Source organism: Gordionus sp. m RMFG-2023, chromosome 3, assembly GCF_954871325.1.
Source record: "Gordionus sp. m RMFG-2023 chromosome 3, tfGorSpeb1-WG-v2, whole genome shotgun sequence".
Lineage (NCBI taxonomy): Eukaryota > Metazoa > Nematomorpha > Gordioida > Chordodea > Parachordodidae > Gordionus > Gordionus sp. m RMFG-2023.
In genome coordinates, this window is record NC_088777.1 from 18958285 (window position 1) to 18980216 (window position 21932).

The 21932-nt window shown below is 25.2% G+C and overlaps 1 protein-coding gene across 2 annotated transcripts in view; it reads left to right on the forward strand.

Annotated features, from left to right (window-relative positions):
• Nucleotides 1-12577, forward strand: part of LOC135925919 (prostatic acid phosphatase-like) — a 28171-nt gene extending 15594 nt beyond the window's left edge. For both annotated transcript variants that reach the window (XM_065461497.1, XM_065461498.1), the window contains exons 8-11: nt 9136-9357; nt 9963-10107; nt 10289-10408; nt 11758-12577. In XM_065461497.1, coding sequence (XP_065317569.1) covers nt 9136-9357; nt 9963-10107; nt 10289-10408; nt 11758-12071 — 801 coding nt within the window. In that variant the 3' untranslated portion in view covers nt 12072-12577. The remainder of the gene's footprint in view (nt 1-9135; nt 9358-9962; nt 10108-10288; nt 10409-11757) is intronic.
• Nucleotides 12578-21932: the final 9355 nt, after the last annotated feature.

Sequence of the window (21932 nt, forward strand, 5' to 3'; positions counted from 1 at the left end):
TATATCATCATATATCATCTATATCTGAGTCACAACTTCATCAATATCCCTTCTCATTTTAATAGCTCTTTCGACCATTAAATAAGAGTTATTCCATCTGATGGATGTGTCTAATTTTAATTTTAAATATTTCATAGGGGGAAGAAGGGAGGAGTACACATTTTGCATAATATTTGTCTTTGTAAAAGAATTGCGAATAATCTTTATGATTGTTCTTAATTTTGATACTTGCCTGTCTACTTTCTTAAGTATTTCCTGTACTACTAAATTGAGTACATGTGCAAAACATCGCACATGTAAAATTTCACTATTTGGGTGTTTTTTACGAAGAATTTTTATGAAAGTAGAATTAGAGCTAGCATTATTGCAAGTAATTGCTCTCTTACTTATGTCGATATTATAATTTTTTATAATTTGAGAAAACTCTCTATAAATATTTTCACCAGAATGCCAATCAGTAAATGGAACTATATCCAATAACAATGATTTCATCTCCCATTTTTCATCAATAAAGTGGCAGGTCAACCCTAAAAATGGTACATTAGTAGGGCTTTACCAAATATCAGTTGTAAAGTTAATTTGGCATTTTAAATTATTTATAATTATTTTAACTTTATTGAATTCTTTATTAAAAATTTCATTCATATATAGTTTAATTGACGGTATTGAGCATATTTTTATTACAGGATTTAAAGCCCTAACGAAGGACTTGAATTCCTGAGTGGCGAGAATTTTAAAAGGTATATTTGACTTTAGCAAAAATTTTAATACATAATGCTTAACATCATCAGCATTTGTTTTGAGTATATCATTTAAATAGTTTCTAATAGTATTATTTTGTTTTTGGTGAAATCTTTTGTTATGATTAATTAGTGCTGACGTAGTTTTTTTCTTGCACATTATCTCCACATTGCATATTTTACATTTAGCTGTTTCTTTTTTAGCATCATGGAGATAATGATTCCATATTAAAGAATTTTTCCGCCTAGCATTAAAAGGTTCAGTGTGATCAGAGATTGATGTAGATCTTGAACTATTTGAGGATTGACTATGTCCTTCACCACATCTTCTTCCATTAAGATTTTCTAATTGATCTTTGAATATATTTTAACATTATATTATATAAAATCCAAGTTTACCATCCTTCCTGAAATTCCAGATTAATGACACATTAGAGGCTGAAAGAAAAAAACAGTAAATTAATTAAACAGTGGCATAGGCATGGGGGGGGAGTCTTTTTTTAAAAAATAAAATTATTTTAATTTACTATTTTTATTCCTATTATGAATTAGCAAAACCTTAGAGAAAATTAGACCTTTCTTTATAAATTCAAATCAAAAATAGCAATATGATAATATTAGTTTTAAATAATATTTATTTTTGTATTAGTTATAACATTAATATAATTTTTGTATTAATTCTTAAAATTTATGGAAATACTATTTTAATCAAAGTTATATTTTTTTAAATTTATATTTTATGTAAGAATTACATTTTTTTAAATAGTTTTTATATAATAAAAATTTTAAAATAATTTATATAAAATATCTACATTTTAAAATTTATTTTAAATATTTGCATAATATATAACAAATTTTAGAGAGTATTTCATTATAGATTTTATTTATTATATAAAAATACTTTAGTAGCATAAATTTCCTTTATTTAATCATGTATTTATTTTAATTATTAATATCATTTTATTAAAGGTGAAGGTGATTATGACAAAATAAAATTTTTAAAATGATAATCTATATAAAATATCTACATTTTAAAATTTATTTTAAATATTTACATATAAAATATAACAAAATTTTAGAAAATATTTCATTATAGATTTTATATATTAAAAATTCTTTAGTAGCATAAATTTCCTTTATTTAATAATGTATTGATTTTTATTATTAATATCATTTTATTAGAGGTGAAGGGATTATGACAAAATAAAATTTTTAAAATTATAATCTATATAAAATATCTACATTTTAAATATTTGCATATAAAATATAACAAAATTTTAGAAAGTATTTCATTATAGATTTTATTTAATATATAAAAATACTTTAGTAGCATAAATTTTCTTTATTTAATTATTAATATAATTTTTAGAGGTGATTATGACAATGTAATAGAGGATGAAGATATTATAATGCACTATCTGAATTAGATTGTCTTTAAAATTTGCCAAAAATAAGGTTACTAAATGGGAAAAGGATTTTCCTAATCAAATAATAAGAACTAGTCAAAAAAATTTAGTTATTTATATGCCAGGAGCTCAAGAATATGGGAAAGAGGCACACTCAATAAAAATGTTTTGACTTGTTCATAACATCAAAAATGATTAAAGAGAAACAATCAAAATAAAATAATTATATTTTACTTTGAAGCTTTCCTTTTCTTCCATTAAACTTTTTCAGCAAATATAACTTTTTATGATTTGATATTTGATAATAGGAATAAAATAAAACGAAATGATATCCACTAGGAAAATTTAATTACTTCTTTTTATTTTACTTGCAATAAAATATTTGCGAATAATTACGAATATTTATATATAAATAATTTCGAATAATACGAATAATTTTCCTCATTATTCATATTCGATTCGAAATTTCGAATCGTATAATTGCGTTATTCGTATTCGTAAAATATGAATCGAATATCAAATAACAAATAATTCGTTTTAGACCTAACTCTATTCCAGATTTGCGTTAACTATGAATAAGATGTTGACAAGATCATCTTGAAAATTTTCTGATTGTATATGGCTTATTAGTATTTTTTGGAGAATAGTGATGCTTCTCTTTTCATAATTCGAAATACACTTGTATTCGAAAATGTTAGAATCAATTTTAAAAAACAGGGTAAATTATGATTTTGGCCATATTACCTAATTTTCGAGATTTCTCCAAATGATGGCAAAGTTTTTGACCCTCTAGACGGATTATCGAGGTTTATGTATTTTAAAAAAATTGAATAAATTAAGGTTTTTAACAGCTCTGTCTTACCTAGCTAATAAAAGATTTTGCAAATATATCCTTTCCTCCAATCATCACTCTTCATTTTGCATATAAACGTGAAAGAGTTAAAGGACCATTTTTACATTTAATAGGAAAAATAAAGCAATATTTATTAATGAACAAGAATAAATAATATAGAATAAATTGGGGGCGATTGTATTGAATAACTACGGAAGATTGAAGGTTAAGAATATATCATCAATTGTAGAATGTGGAATCCGTGAAAATTAGGAATATTAATAATTAAGTTCTTTATTTTCAACTAAGATCAAATAAAAACAAAACAGTGAAAGTAATAATGATTATTTAAGTATATATACATCAATTTAATATTAAAATAAAAATTATTTATGACTTTTCAAAACATCAATTTAATATTAAATATAATATAATATCTCGTTTTACGCCTTAAGTCTTCTACAATACAAAATCCATTAATAAACAATGTTACTTGAATTTAACATTTATATATTTAATTTAACTTATTTTCTATGACCTTTGCCGTGAATAGACAGAATAATATTTTCCATTATAGCCAAGTTGTTGTCATTCATCATGGGAAATAAAGCTATTAATCATAATAACAATTGTTTTGTTTGGTCCCTATAGCCGAGGGGTGCACATGGATTTAAAATACTTTGTTATAATTTCCTATTCGACATTCTTCCATTTAAATTTTGGAATGTTGTATTTTCACTTCTTTCTATAATATAAACTTTTGGCGATTTGTTAAAACTAAGAATTAAAAAATATCTCTGTAGGCAGTATTTTGAATTGGGATTGGTGTACAAACTTTAAAATTGATGTTTGATATATAGTTTTTCTCAATTTTACTAAACTAAACAAACTTACTACAAGTTCTGATTTAATTGAGGCATTAATTAGTGATCTGCATAACCCAGCTTAACCCGAAATTTTTTTAAAAAAAATTTTGTCTAGCCCGGTTTTATCTTGAACAAATTTTTTGTATTTGTCCCGAAAAACATGTCTTAAAATAATAAAAAAGATATTTTGTTGGCCTGTTCCGAATTTATCTAAATATGGAAAATTTAATTTTTTTTAATTGTAAAAATCTGATCAAATGGATTATCCACACTTTGAATAAATTTGAAGAAATCATAAGTTCATAGCTTTTGTGATAATTTGTTTTTTGATGATTGTCAAAGATTTCTCCAGAATCTTTGTACTTGTTGAATGGAGTCTTAACAAGACTGTTAAGCTTAACTAAATTTCTTCCACTATATCTTAGGCCAAACAGGACATATTTTGCAATCCAATGTCTCGGATAGAGTAAGCTAGCCATAACCATCTAGTAAAATAACTGTTTTGAAATTTTAACTTTTGATTAGCTCATAAAGTTTGTGGATTATGAAAATTGAGGGGTGGAATATAAATCTATTATTAAATTAAATATTTATCAAGATATCTTTAGTACCTTTTTAAGAAGTATATGTCTTCTAGGCAAATTATTGTTATATTATTATTTGTTCTTATTTGCTTTTTTGTAAGATGACTAGGATTTTCATCATCATCGTTAAAAAAATTTCTTATGTCCATAATAATTATTATTTGACTAGAAATTTGAAAATAATAGATAAATATTACAGAAAACTTGAAATCGAAATTAATTGATAAAATAACTAAATAAATGAATGTGATTAATTAAATATATATTTAAAAAGAAAGAGATGGGAATAAATATTATAAAATATAAGATAATATAAACAATAATATTTTTGAAATATATATCCGACATCTGCATTTTTTGGCTTTGGAGAGGGGATTATTTAAATTTTAGTTGTTTAAATAAAAATATCCATATATTATTGATGCATATTTTTTGATAAAGAAACATTCCTACATTGTGAATCCAATTTGATCACATACTTCTTCTACTTCTGAAATTTTTTCCTTGTCCATTAATTTCATTGACTGGAAATAGGAGTACCATCGGGTCTTGTTGGGAGCTATTAGATATCTTCATTTCTCCAATATATCAGCCATTTTAGGGGAAATATTTTGTTTATTAAAGCCAAACATTTAGCAAATGTTGATCTTGATATTCGATTAAAATTGATCATTTTCCGCCTTCTTTGCATCTATGGTTGCAATAAGGTTCAGATTATGATATCAACAACATTGATTAATTGGTAGGCTAATAGTCGGATTACTATCTTCTTTATTTTCTCCAAAAAACTCTAGAAAAACGTATAAATTTCTTTGGCCTGCAGGGCCATCTGTCACCTCCTCTCCATTATTAATTTTATAAGTCTTATGAATACCCATAATTTTCTTAGTCAAAACATCATACATTTTCTAATTATGTGCCTCAGTGCAAAAGCTACTGATCTTCTCTTAAAGGTTAATGGGTCCAGCTAATGGGCAGTAACTCCGATAAAAGCCTTGAAATAAAACATAAAATTAATATAAATATAATATACCTTCGATGACTACTCCAGCATTCAGCAGTGGTGCATAGAGAATTGCACGGGCTGTCCGTAGCCTGACCCGAGTCTCGGGTCGGGTTGTAAGAGCTGTCCGACCCGAAACCCAACCCGACCCCAAAAAAATATTTATATAAATATCCTAAATTATAATTCATAATTTCAATTATAAAACCATATCATATTTTATTTATTACATTTTATTATTAAAATATCAATCAGAATAGCATCTCATTTTCAATTATTATTTTATAATTTACATAACAACTATATTCCAAACTATTTTATATGAATATTTTAGTACATTGCATTGCATAGTTAACGATATTATTATATACTTTACTTTCATCATATTCTATCAAGTTAAATAAAATATATTACTAATATCTATTTAATTAATAGCCTCATATTTCCATATTCGATAGCCTTTTTGGTACTGATCCCAAAAAACTCAAAAGTTGTGCCAAATTAAAAAAAAAAGTCCATGTTTTGTAGACGTGATTTGAGATCATTTGATGCAATTCATGGGGAAGGCTTTGTTGATTGTTGCCAATATTGGCTCAATAAATGGAAATTTGATGTTAAAAGTATCCCAACGACAATTTCTAGAAATTTGATAGATACTGCTGATGATATACGCAATAAATTATTTCCAAAATTAGGCGCATATATGAAAAAGGGTCGATATGCTGATAACAAATATATGAAAATATGGTTAAATTATTTATAATTTTTAGATTCGATAATATTTTAACTTTTTTATAATATTTTATACAAATTGAATAAAATGCTATTTAATATATATCTTGATTAGATTATTGCCGTCAATAAACTTTTATTTAAGGTGGCTATGAATAAATATTAAATACACATAATTTTTTTTTTGGTTATTATAATATTCAAACTCAAATTGTAAAATTTTATTCGGGCTCGGGTCGGGTCGGGTTGGACTAAAAAATGTGTGCTCGGGTCAGACTCGGACCAAAAGTTCTTAAATTCGGGCTCGGGCACGAAAAAAATACTTTGCAGACCTCTAGTGGTGCATACATATGAGATTTCAGACAAATCTCTTATAAGATTTGTGGTCATATCTGTAAAGGTAATAGATATTTTGTTGCCTAGAGTTTGATGACAGATAATTTTTATAGTTAGAGAAAATGTTTTAATTATTTTCTCATATGAAGGATCATCAACCAGTGATAGTGGTTGGAAGTGTCTCTAATAATGTCCATTATAACTTTGGCAACTGTTTTTTGTGATATTGCTGGCATGTTGAGATTATAAAAATTTAATCTTGTTTGTTTGGATTTGCAACCACTTTGGTTTTGCAGAGAATATTTATGTGTTTGGCAATGTCATTTTTGAATTCACTATGCTTTCTCTTTATAAAAAAAAATATAGTATTATTAATAAATATGTTGACATTAAGATTAACAAATATAATAATTTAAATGAATTACTTCTAAATGCCTTTTGAGGTATGAACTAATAACATTTAAAGACGATATGTTCTTCTTTCATAAAGAGCATGTCCCAGTTATCATGGCTTAGTTACTTCCATCCGTTTCATATAAATCAAAATATTTACGTAGCTTTTGGGTAAAACATTCTCACTTATATCTGTCACATCAATAGTAGGTATATTATCTTCTAAATCTATAATGGATATTAAAACTTAGAATTAATTTATATTATATATAAAATAAATAAAACTTGGAGGCTGTCTCGATAAAATTTATGAATATAAAATATGATGTAAATAGATATTCTTTAAAAAAATAATATTTTGACTTAATTTAAAATTTATTGCTTTTTAAAAAAAAAAAATTTTTTAAATAATCGAGATCTAATATTAAACAAAATGATTTCGATCACGATCCTCAATTTTAGATAGGATCATAAATCCGGAAAAATTTCTAAATTTAGGATCGAATCCAAGATCGTCGATCTTTTCATCTCGATGATTTAACAACTTTATTAAAATGAATAGAACTAAACTAAACAAAATTTATAAACTTCATTTATCATCTTTCGTTATTGGGGAAAAGAATGGTAATTTTTGTATCAAAATCAATTATTGAAATGAATAACCAGGTCCACATCCAAAAATTTAATTTATTGTATTCAATCAAAATAAACAATACTTCAATGTTATGCAATCATTTTGTTTGTAATACTGAAATTTATTATTTAGTAAACAATATTTTTTTTAAGTTAGCAAAGATAAATAAGCAAAATTTGAATGAAAAAAACTTTAGGCCCAAGCCCATATCCCAAAATAGTGTATTTAGGCAATCATTTTTATTGCAATACTGAAATTTATTATTTAGAAAAAAATTGCAGTATAAATTATTGATAATATTTTGTTCATCGTTGTTATAATGATATCAAGATCTGAAGTATATAAAAGCAATATTTTTAATAGTAATACACAATTACTTTGTAGGCCAGCAATTAATTATGTTTTCATACACTTTATCTTAAATTGATTAATTTTATTTACATAAATTAAATTAGTTTGCCAAAAACATTTTAAAATTATAAATATTAATTTCGAAAAATAAAAAAAATTGATCTTATAACACTCTTCATTATAATTGAAAAATCTTATTTAAATAAACTCTTTAATTAATGGGTTCTACACAGGTCATTCATAAATGTCAATTTCACTTAAAAAATAATATTAAATTTTGACATGTCAGTCTAAAACGTTACACCGGCCCGAACCCGACACTATTTTTGAAAATAGGAACGGATTTGCAGATCTCGAATATTATAAACTAATTTTAAGTAACAGAAAGTCTTCATATGTAAGCGATAATAAATGTATATTATATAAATTAACATTCAAGTAACAAGTTAGGTTAAAAACACTAATGATTATCAATTAAAAACCTTATAAATATAGGAAGAATCGATATAAATTTGCTAAAAAAATAACCCAAATGTCGCTACGTTTAAAAAAGTTTAAACACGAACCGGAATTGTTTTATACTTAACGGTTCTATATTCAACCCGAAACGAAATATAAAAATAAAATTTTATATAGGATAAAAATAATGGCTAAATATTTAAATTCATTCAATAAATAATATATGAAACACTCGTAATTATAGATAATAAAACAATGGGAAAAATTATATGTGTCTTTTACAAAATAATTAGTTAAAAATTTTTCGAAATATAAAATCTAATAGGTGAGTATTCTCCACACGGCCCAACCAATCGAATGATTTACTGAAATTATTTAAATAAATGATTCGTTCGCCAAAATATTCGCTTTATTCGAATCGAATTATTAGATATATTTTATAGAATAAACGTTTGATTCTAATCGAATTATTTTTTCTTATTAAAATAAATTACCATTCGTCACAATTTGATTCGAGTTTTTTAAAATATAACTTTAATAAAAAGTTCCATTCAATTTATATTAAAAGGTTATAAATTTCTTTCATATAATATACTTAAACCTTTTTTTTTGTTTATAGAAAATTATAAATAATTGAAAATGAAATTAAAATCTAAAAACCAGAACATGTTGGTTCCTTTTACAAATTAACTTTCCTTATATTATTTATGATGGTATTTTACATGCGGAAATACCTCTTATTCTTAGCATTCATTTATATTGATTTATTATATATTTTTTTCTCCATTATTAAAAAAAGCATGATACAACCTTAACCGCCTTACTTTCTATACTCAACGCGTTCACTCTCAATTCCGTTATAAAAAGTCCTTATTATTCCGCTGCTATTTTTTTTGAATTTTATTCTAAAAATCGCTCAAACGAATATCTTTCATCGCATAGGAAGGAAAGAGATCTATTTAATACAATCGATGGCAGTTATGAAAATGTCAAGGATAATAAGAAGAATTATTTTGTCAAAGTAGGTGTAGTTATTAATATATGTTTTAATATCTTTAAAATCTTAAGATATTTTTATCTTTGGAAAATTTTTTGAGAATGCTCGAACAAAGCTTTTGGTCAAATTTTACCTATAATTTTCAAACTTTTTTATGTTTTTTTACGAGTAAAAAAATTTTTCATGGTCTGACATTTAAATTTTTTTAAAAAAATTTCCAAGTTTTTAGGGTAATAGATTATGGAGGATATGGGAATAGTAGGGATGATAATAAATATGTGAACCATATATTTTTCATAATATTAATATTGTATTTATATAAACATATAAGTAACATTATATTTTATATAATGTATAGCGTGATGTGAGGATCATTTTTTCTAAGGTAGGCGAGATCGAATATAAATTATAATATTTTAGGGAATTAGTTTCACCAACTAATATAATTCTACTTTTTATTTACATAATGAACACCCACGGGAAATTTTTTTAGTCTCTATTTTACCATTTAAAAAATGGTGCTAGGACTTGATGAAGAGGTTCTTGAAGTTAAATTGAAAATATTTTCTCAACTTTATATTTTGCTTCTTAAATAGTATTAAAATAAATTTATTTATTATAATATCAAGATATTCTACAAGAATTCACCTTTAAAATACTTTGAAAATTTAACGAATTCATCTGAAAGAGAAGCCAGAAATGAAAATCAAATTGAAATAATGAAACCATCGTATGGGGAGACTGATGATAATATGGTCTTACTCAAATTACCCGGTTAGTTTAATATCTAAAAATTGATTTTCTATAAACATTATATTCATCCAAATAGTTTTGACAATATTAAATTTTATTAAATTCTTCGTTTTAAAAAACTTATTGTTTGATACTATATATTTTGCAAATAGTTCTCCCTATATATATATTTTGAAAAAATTTCGGAAATAATTAAAAATAGGTTGTCTTGATGAATATTGTCCGTTTGAAACCTTTGTTTCCTATGTAAGTAAAAGATTTCCAACTGATATTGAAAAAGAATGCCAACAAATGTTCATTCTATCATATTGCCACTCGACAAGTAAAATTATTTTTTCTATACATATTTTACTAAATACATAATGTGGTTACTTGCATTTTAATTTTATTATCAATTTCTAACCCTTTCTTACACCGGTGGGGTTATATAGTATTACCTCTCCATACTTATTAAAATGACTATCACAAATTTTTCGATTTATTTTTAGTAGCTTATAAACCTTTATTTTTTTAAAAATTAATCATATGTATATATTATAACTAACGAAAAATTTTTTAATAGTCCATTTTTTAGACATTTAGAACCCCATATCTCAGCTGTTTGGAGCTGGGGGGCTAAAATTTTATTTTATTCTTAATTATAATATTTACAAACTCTTTTTTTTGTTGATTTGTCATACACCATATCTAAAATGATGAAAAATCAAAATAATATACCAATAAAATAAGAATGAAAGTCGATTCAATTTGCATTTTTCGAACTACCCCCCCCCCCCCCCCTCTTCAGTCCCCCATATTAAAGGAGATAAAAAAGTATCTATAAAATAGCCGAGAATTATTTCAATATTTTTTAAAAAATGGGCTATAATGACTGAAGTTACCTGATGGTGAAATGAACAGGAAAGCCGTTATTTAAAACAATATTTGTTTCTTGTAACTTCTGTGGATGATACGGAATTTTTATGATTGACCTAGCATGTAGATAGTACCAAGCTAAAGGTAAGTCTTTTTCCCAATGGATTAAGAGTAATCCATCCTGCCTTTTGTCGTTGGACACGTTTAAATTCAATTTAGGGTGCAAATGATTTTTACCCTTTTTAGAGCCTTGAAGATTATGTTGATTACACTTATCTTATGTTTCAGTTTTTTTAAAAATTTTGCAGTGCAAAAATTATTGTCCGTTTTTCTCGGTAAATTATTTTAAAAATGACTTTCTCCCCTCAGCTAGTATAGGTATCGGACAATATCGGTAGTTAGTATTTTGCATTTTCACCCAGTATCATTGGATGCCCAAAAATTAGATAGCCTTCATAAATTTATATAAAAAAATCTAAACCGATACGAATATTTTACTCCCTATTTCATCATATTTTTATAAAATGTCTTTTATAAATCATAATACTAAATTTTTATTTTCACCTCACCTTTTACATTTGCACTTCCGCATAAATAAGGAAAAGATAATAATTTTTATAACCCAATAAGTGAATGCGAGTCCTTAAACTTTCGACAATATAACATACAAGTACTTAAACTTATATAATAACAGAAATTATCAATATTTTGAAATAATTTGCTTTATAAGTTTAAGTTAATTTCCTATTTTACTTTTTATTGATCATTTTCTATTTTATTTGTCTTTTTTCACCTTATAAATAAAAAAATATATAGGAAACAATTGGGCCACCTGCTTCATTGTTTTCCCTATTTTTCTTCTCATGTGTATTCTCTTATGCTCTTGGGGTCTCATTGTATGGGCTATAAAAAGACCTATCATACAGAGCGGATCTAACTCAGACTTGGACCCATTAAATTCTTTAATAGTTGATAATGGTCAAGATATTTCGGAAAACACAGGGTTAATCAACGACAAAAATCGGGATAGTATTTTTAAGATCCCAGGGATTACTAATATATCGAATCCATCTAATTATTCTCAAGGAAGCAAAAGTGGTTATACAGCCGTCCCTACATCCGAATATTGATGACAAATGATTTTTAATTTTATTAGGCTAGATATAGTCTATTTATTAAGATATGCAAATATATTGCTAGAACGACTAATTTACTAACTGATCTTCCAATATTAAAAAAATATATATATTATTTATTAAATCATTAATAGGACTCGATTTTTATAAGGTAATTTTTTGCACATTTCATATTTTTTGGTAAAATTATTTATAACAATTTCAATTACACATTCTTTTTTAAAAAAATTTTTTTACTACAAATTATGATATTGAATTTATATTAATATATTCTTTCATCTCACCTCACTCTGAAAATTCAAGAAATTTATGATATTGAATTAATATATATGATTGGATGGATTAAAATACGAATATTTAAGACATATTTTGGTTTTTTACATTTTTTTAAAATGTTGACTTCCTAATTTTATATAAATTATATCTCATTGATAATTTTAGTGTTTAAATCTACTCTCTATTTCTTAATTGAATGTAAAAATAAATTTGAACGCAACTTATACTACCCAATTCAATTTATAAACAAAAACATAAGAAATTATTGTCATTTTTATTTCCAAGTGCATATATTCAACAATTAGGTATAAAATATATTTTAGGGTACTCCAGTATTTATCATCGTCTGGCCTGTATAGCTCAGGGGCTAAATCTCACTATTTTGGTTTTAGCCTCCTCGTCACATTTTGTTAAAGTTTTGATAGGGGCTGAGTATTTCCAATATAAATTTTTGAAGGAAAGTTCAAATTTGAGTTATTGAATAATATTTTATATAAATAATATTTTTAATTTTTTATGTCTAATTATTAAAATTAAGTAAAAACAACTTTTTTCCCCCTTATAAGATTTTTTCGTATTATAAAATTAATTTATTATTTTTAGACCAATTCCTAACAAAATAGAATAACTTTAATATGATGAATAAACTTGTTATCATTAATTGATGTAAAAAATAGTTGTTTTTTTTGTTATAAAATAAAATTATAATAAAAATTTATTCTATTTAGTTCAGATTAAAATCCAAAAAATTATACCTTTACATATTTTTTGTTTTATTCCAGAGTAGGTCTGAAACTGAAAATTGGCATTGACGCGATATATGGCAGGGACCCAGTGTTGCAGTCCTAAAATTAGCGGTGAGGGCACGCTAAAATGGGCAAAAATAGAGGCGAAAAATTTTTATTTATATAAAATGGTCATTTAGAAAGTTATATAAAAATTGAATTATTGCAAAGAAAAAGATAATTTTTTACATTGTATTTCATAATTCTAAGGCGTGACGGTCCATAATTTCACTGATTCGATATTACCTAAAGCCTATCCGATATTTATATTGATTTTTATTTACCATCATCTATCTTTGGATCTATGTCATAAAAATATCAATATTTTTTTAAAAACCAACTAACTTTCACGAATGATTAAGTGTTTAATTTTTTTATTCTCCAAAAGTTAATAATCTCATTTAATTTGCAATGTTTATGGGTGAATGTAATATTGTTAAACAGCTCCATTTAGTCGATTTTTAAAAAGGCTGAATCAAGATTTTCACCAAAATATTATTACCTAAACCTCACAATTCCGTTAATAGAAATTCAAAACTTTCTGCCATCTGTGGGCAAAATCAATAATATTGTACTCTTGTTTAAATAATGGCTAAATCAAGCCATTTAACAACACCAGCTGAATGTAACTCTTAAGAATTTTAGACCTATGACATGTCAGCCGCTTTTTAATATATTGAGAAGAATTCCGCTGACTATGCATTGGCAACTTTTACAATCTCAGGGTTTTTTTTTCTAATTTCTGGATTTTGAGGAGGCCTATTAATGTTTATCATCCTTAAACTAGAAATATGTTTTATAAGTCTTGCACCCAAATCCGTCATGAATTCATAAGGTGAATGCTACTCTCAAATTCAGTAGTACCACACGAAATTTTGTTAATACAATTTTTAAATTCTTTCAAATCACGCCATTAAATTTGTCCCCATAACGATATAATATTTTTCATTACTAGAATTATTGCTAGTGTTCATTAACCTATTTTGCATATTGTGAATTAAGGGAGTAATTAATTATTATTGATAATACTATACGATTTTAAAAAGGAATCGTTCGATTTAGTGATTTTTCAGCTCTAGGTGAACTGATTGTTTTTGTCTGAAGCCTTAAAAAAAAATTTAATTAGAAAATCCTAAATCAAGGCGAGATCTGATAAGAATTCCCAATTTTCTAATCATGGGCATTTACACTGTTGCTGGAATTTTTGAAATAAGTATATTATTTGAATTTGACCATATTTGACCGGCCAAATATCGGTCAATTGACCGAATTGTATTTGACCGGTCAAATGCACAACCCTGAACAGGATTGATATGAGGCAAATTAAGCTCAAATTATTGCTGCTACAACAAAATGACGTATATTTAAGGAAATGATAATTAACATTATTATTTTCCATCTGTCGCCCCTCAACTGATGTGCATTTTCTTCAAGGTCTATAACCAGGGTTGTGCATTTGACCGGTCAAATACAATTCGGTCAATTGACCGATATTTGACCGGCCAAATTCAAATAAATGTTTTTTACACCAATATTAACTTTATTTTGCATTTATATAATATTATAATAAATCTATGTATAATAATAAATATCATAATATTTTTTAATTCATTCTATAGTCAATGTTTCACCCTCCGTGGCAGAGTCTTGTTCCGATTCATATTCAATATCATTATTTTCTTTAATATTTTTAATCAATCTTAAATTATGATACACTCTTACTAATTTTCCTGCTGTAGAAGCCTTTAATCTATTTCTGTTTTTCGTGTGAATATTGCCCCAAACCGACCAATTTCTTTCAGAAGAAGAAGTCGAACTAGGAAATGTTAGTAAAATATTAGCGACTTCTCTTAATGGGCAAGGTGGGCAAAATGCATTCCACCAACTTGAGGCCGAAATTTGATTGTTTCTTATGGAAGTTACAACTTTCCACATATTATGGCTATTAAATATACCGCTTTTGCTTCTGAAATTTACTATATTACTCAAAATATTTTGATTATCACCACCTTGTAAAATACCCAATTCTTGTATTATATTACATGCTTCATCAAATTCAGTATTAGTAAGATGCTCCCCTTGATATTGGGGGTCCAATAAATAAGCAGCATTGTGAGCACATGTATTTATATCAGTTTTTCTCTTTTCAAACATAACCTTAATTTTTTTTTCTTGAGATGGAGAAAATATAGAATCATGGCATGATTGTATTATGTGTTTTACCAAATTAAGCATCTCGTTTTTTACTTGGGCCAAAGTACATTTATCCCCTTGCACTTTCAACAATGAGGTAGCTAAAGGTTGGAGTATAGCTAAAAATTTTAAATTTTTCGTCCAAAATTCTTCGTTTAATATATTATTGGTAATTTCTATGGGACAATTATCACAAACAGCTTCTTCAACAACTGATGCTTTTAGAGCTTTCTTGCATATTTGAATTTGCACCATACATTTTATTGACGATGCCCATCTTGTTTGGCTAATTGTACTTAATGTAGATGGTATGCCATGAAGATTCTTAATACGGGAAAATACTGCAGCTGGTATGTGTTTATTCTTGAAAATTTAACAATTTTTTTAATTATTGAAATATGGTCACTGAAGGCGTCCAATCGTTCAAAATCGTGACAGAATAACTGCAATGTATGCGCTGCACAACCATAACATTGTATATGATTATAAATAGATTCAGATTTTAGAATTCTCCAGGCTGCTTTCATGTTAGCGGCATTATCAGTAACTAAAGAATATACTTTTACCGGATTCAATTCATGAATTACATTTTTAAATTCCTGGGCAATATAATCTGCCGTATGGCGATTTTCCTCAGTATTTAGAAATTTGTAGAACACTGGAACAGGCGTCATCACCATAAAATTAATAATACTCTCGTTTCTAATGTTGCTCCAGCCATCTGATACAATTGATAAGTAAGGAGCTTTATCTATTATATCTGCAACTCTCACCTCCATATCACCTGACGCTTTGTCTAGAAGATATCCAGCCAGCTGCCTTCTCCTGGGTAATGTGTAAATAGGACGTATTTTTTAAAAAAATTCTTGGATGTAGGGATTTTCAGTGATGTGGAAAGGTAAATTGCTCGCATATACAGCCTTTGCAAACAATTGATCCAGCTCATTTTTTTCTTTGGGATTAATTCTATCTATGAAACCGGTTATACAAGATTGAGATTTATATTTAATCGCCTTGCTTGTAGATTGATTAGAAATAAGGGAATCAAATTCTCCTGAGTCACAAGACACAAAATATTGTTCATTTGATAATCATTCTCACTAATTTCACCCAATTCTTCATTAGAGTTAGACTTAGAAGTATTACAAATTACATTTGTGATATTTTTTGTAGAGGTTGATATTTTGGAATTTGAATAAAATTTTCCTTAATTATAACAGGGCACATAGTACAGCTGCTTAATAAATGTTTGACCATTCTATCAACGTGGGTGATATAGGACATCTTGCAAAACTTGCACACCGCTTTAACTGATTTACCATCGCGTACTTCTTGAAAATGTTTCCAAACGTTTGACCATAATCCCTAATATATTAAAATTTAACAAAAAATGATTTTGATTATTGTAAAGTTAATCAATCTTAACTATTTTATAATTATCGACCAATTATTCCAATAATTTCTTAATATTATAAATATAATATAATAAACTTTTTACCAGAATTGAATAATATTCCGTAAATCTGACCAGAACAATTAAAATGAAAATTAATTTTAAAAACCAAATATAGCAAGTGTAAGTAAAACAAATGAGAATTAATATAATTTATACTCGGCTAAATATTAAATAAAATTTAAATTTATTAAAAAATAGGAATGAAAAAATTATATTATGATTATAATAAATCGGGTATTTTTATTTTTTTTAAGAAAAATGAATTGAAAAAAATAAAGAAGGCGAGAAACGGCAATGATTAGGCAAAAAAATAACTAAAAATATTACTATATTTAGAAAAATTACATATTTATATTTTAATAAAAAAATAATAAGATTGATAAACATGCTTTTAATGCATACTAGTTAATTATATCAAAATATTTATTCGCCATTAATATTTTAGAGTATTTGACCGTATTTGACCAGTCAAATACTCCTCCGGTCAATTGACCGAATTTGACCGACATGCCAACCCTGTCTATAACAGATATTAGGAAATATATACAAATAATTTATTTTATTTTCAATTCAAAAAATGAAACCTGAGGTGGTATGTCAAATTAGTAAATGTTGTCTTGATAATTTTATATAAATATAGTAGAGGATGATAAATTATGACAGAGATATATAATTTAATTTATATTATTTTTAAGTAAAAAAATAAATTTTTAAAAGGATCTAATATTTAACAAAATGATCTCTATCACGATTCTAAATTTAAGAGGAAATCATAAATCCGGGTAAATTGCCAAAATTAGGATCGTCGATCTTTTGATCTCAATCCTTTAACAGCTCTGCCTTTAGCGTATTCCTCAAAATTATCTTTAAGCTATTATTGGTGTTGTATTGAAGCAATTATAAACATTTATTGAGATCTATTTATTTAATATATTACCTTAAGAAATTTTAACAAAAAATTTTTTACTAGTTCAACTCGGATTTAAATTTAATTCGAAATAAAAATAAGCATCATATTAATAAAATTTATTAATACATTATTTTTCATATAATTTAACCAGAGTTGTTAAAGTATCTAGATCCTGTATCTAGATATAAAAATGTGGTATCTGTATCTGGATAGATTTTTGATTAAAATATCTGTATCTAGATTTTATTCTAAACGCATCTGTATCTGTTTTTAGATATTTTTTAAGTTACATTTTGATACTTTTATTTAACGCTTTTTATATTATAAACAAAAATACTTGAATGCAAAATTATTTTATTTCATATGAGCATATAATTTAAATATATATATATATATTAAAAAATATTAAGACTACTATAATAAAAAATTATATATATATAAAATATTAAAATATATAAAAAAATAGATATATAAATATTCATTAAATATTATGTCAGAGTTTATCAATAAACCAGACAAATTTTGATGTTACAATGCAACTCAAGAAATCTGCCATTTTTAATTTTCAGGAATTAGTTAATTTTATTTTATTATACTAATTTTAAAAATTTATTTTAGATTAATATTAATAGTGATGAAGAGGAAGAGAAAGCAGTAATAATGAAACATCAACAAGTTCAGACATTGTTTTCATGGCCAATTTATGAATATTTTAAAATAATATCTCAAAATAAAAAAAACAAATCTCTGATAGTAAAATGTTTGCCATATCTACAAAAAAATACGAAAATTTCAGTTAGCTAGCATTACCTCAATTTGCAACATTGTAAAACATTTAAGGGTATAGAGACTAAATGTTTACAATTGTAATTTTCAATTTTAAGAAAAAAAATTAAACACTGTTAATGTAAAAAACAATTTATACAATAGTTGATGAATTATCAAGGCCTTCAACTGATTGCAAACAAATAACCTGCGAAAAAAAACAATTAATTTATATCCTATTTTTTTCAGTATCCCACAGCAGCAGATATGTTTGTAATAATGATTTAAATTTTGATACTCAACAAATTTTAAATAATTTTTTCGAAAATGAATGCCCAGATTTTAGTATTTTTAAAGAATATCCTGATATAAAATTGTTATTCATAAAATATAACACCACAATCCCCTCAAGTGCTGGTAGAGGCTTTTTAGTGAGCTAAAAATGTTTTTACGGATTAACGAGGATGCCTTAATGACCAAAATTTTAAAAATATTTTATTAAAATCTAATAATTATTTATAATCATTTATTCATTTCATATATTATATTAAAATCTAAAAATTATTATTTTAATTTTGATAAATGTGATATCTAGTCAATAAGGTTTTTAGCTCATTTCATACATTTTCACAATAGAATTCTAATTTAGGTTTATTCAAAGCTTATATAAGAGTATTAAAAAAGATACAGATTAAAAATTGTATCTGTATCAAGATACTTTTTAGATGATGTATCTAGATAACTTTTTAGACTATGTATCTGTATCTAGATAACTTTTTAGACTATGTATCTGTATCTAGATCCATTTAAAAAGTATCTTTTAACAACTCTGAATTTAACCATTGCCCTAATTACCTTACAATCAGGGTTGCCAGGTCAAAATTTTTAAATTGCGTGATAAATTTTGTCACAAATTTTTTTGAGGAAGAAATTTGAACAATCAGTCTTGTATAATGAAAATGCTATTTTGGCCCCCATCATCTATTCCTATAATTTTTAGTGTATCGTTTTATAATATTTTCTTTATTTATTAAGGTAAATACTTTCATCTGATAAACAGACGAAATTTTATAAAATAGCATCTTAATTTATAAAAATACATTAATTTTATACAAAAACAATCTATTTTTATTTACTAACTGTTACTCAAAATTATTATTTATAAATTAAAAACGTTAAAAAGCAGAAATTTTTAATGTGGGAGATTTCCAATTGCGGAAGCGATATCTCTGCGTGTTGACTAAAAAAGAGGGAGTCACCAGCTGATGGGGGGGGCGGGGGAGGTCATAGTACTTTGCTTACAATAGATCTTCACATGAAAATGCCATTATTTATTTATTATTTATCTTAAAATATAAAATCATAACTTCAAACTATATATAGTAACTAAAATTGTTCTAATAAAGGGATTTAGGGAAGTAATAACAATAATGAAATTAAAAATTGGTTAGAGTACCAAAAATACTTTAGGATTGTTAATTTATATCTACCTAATTCATATTTTTTAGATTTATTTTTATAAAAAGTAATATAATAATTAGGTATTACATTATATCATTATTTAATTACAATTTCCGAATATATAATATTTAAAATGATTACGCCCAAGTTATATTATTAAATTCATATAGATTATATTATAAATTAGTTATATAATATTTTTTGTATAAAGACATATGAAAACTCAATTTATTATAAATTGATGTTATTCTGTTGTGAGAATGAGAATAATATTGAAATATTTTACCAAATTGAGACTAGTTTAAACCATATTGGATTAGTATCAAATAATAATTATTTAATTGAATATAGAATATTAAATTTAATAAATCATAATAAAAGAAATTAACATTAGAGGAATTTTAAAATATTAAAAATTTATTTATTTCAACTTTATAAAAAGAAAATCATAATTTAAAATTTCATAATGAAATAATCACTTTATATAATGTTTTGAAAATTTATCATTTGAATAATCATATTAACATAATTTACTAATAATAACAAAACGAAATATTAAAATTTATAAATAAAATTTTCGCTCATTAAATATTCAAATTATTTCACAGCAATATTCTTGATTCGAATATGCAGTTATTATATCTTCAATACTATTCCTGAGTTTCGAAAATTCTGGCCTAGCTTGCGGGTCCAATTGCCAACAATTTAACATTATTTCATATCTAAAAATAAATAATGATAAAATTAATATTACCAAATAAAATTGCGGTTGCAAAAATATCAATTCAACATTGACTTAGGCGCATCATTTAATTTTCTAAAAACAGAAGGAATTCAAAGAAATGAAATTACTCGAGAAAATTTTTTTAATATAAAGTTATAGTTATATAATTATAATTAATATAAACTTCATTATCAATATTTTGTTTTCGTATTATACTACAAATTATATAACATTATAGATAAAAGAAAATAATAAGTTTGGTTTGACTAAAGAATAATTAGCATGTACCATAAATCATGTTAAAACACCGGACTGAAATAATAAAAAAAAATTTGAAAGCAAAATTTATTTAGAACAAGATACCTTAATTTATTTATACTCAGTATATAAACTATTCAATTTTAGTTTTTTTATTAATATTGATCAAAAATCATAACAGGAAAAATATAGTATTTAAATCAAAATGAAAGCCATTAATATTCGAGAAATCGAAATAGTCGTCAGGTCATAATTCTTTTAGGTATAGTTCGAATAAAAGTCCCACCTTTTTGGAAAACATTTCCCGCAAATACTTTATCGTTTCATAAGAGCTCCATTTTTGTTTGACTTAAATTGGGGCTTGATGCTGGCCATTCCAATAAAGACAAATTTCAATTAACATATGACAATAAATTCGTCAAATCACTGAGCTCTTTCATTAAAATATTTTGATATTTATTACCTAAACCTTCCCGTTATAAAAATTTATCCTAACACTTGTTGAAAATTTGAAGAGTCATTTAAGACAAGACAGTTATTATTGCTGGAAAGTCAACTAAGGCTTTTTCATTACTATGAAAATGACAAAATTATATTTTAAAAAATTTAAGATATTAAATGTCAAATAATTGAAATCTTTCGCTAAATATCTTGGTATATATTTCCTAGATCTTTGTCCGTCATAAAAAAATTTAACCAAACTCTGGTTGGAAATTTGAAGTCTTTTAAGTTAGTATTTTTTGCTGGCAAGTCAACTAAGACTTTTCAATGAAAATGGCAAAATTATAGAAAGATTTTTTATATAAAATTGAATGTACTATAAAATTAAAAACTTATAGAATGAAACATTTTATTGCAATTTACTAATAGAATGTTTAATTTTATTAGTAAATTTATCAAACATCTCAAATATTTTTGGATTATAACACTTTTCTCATCTCGTTTTCGCTAAGAACTATCAACTTAAGTGCTTTTCGATCTATATAAGATATCACGAATAGTTGCATGACTAATCATCAATATTCAT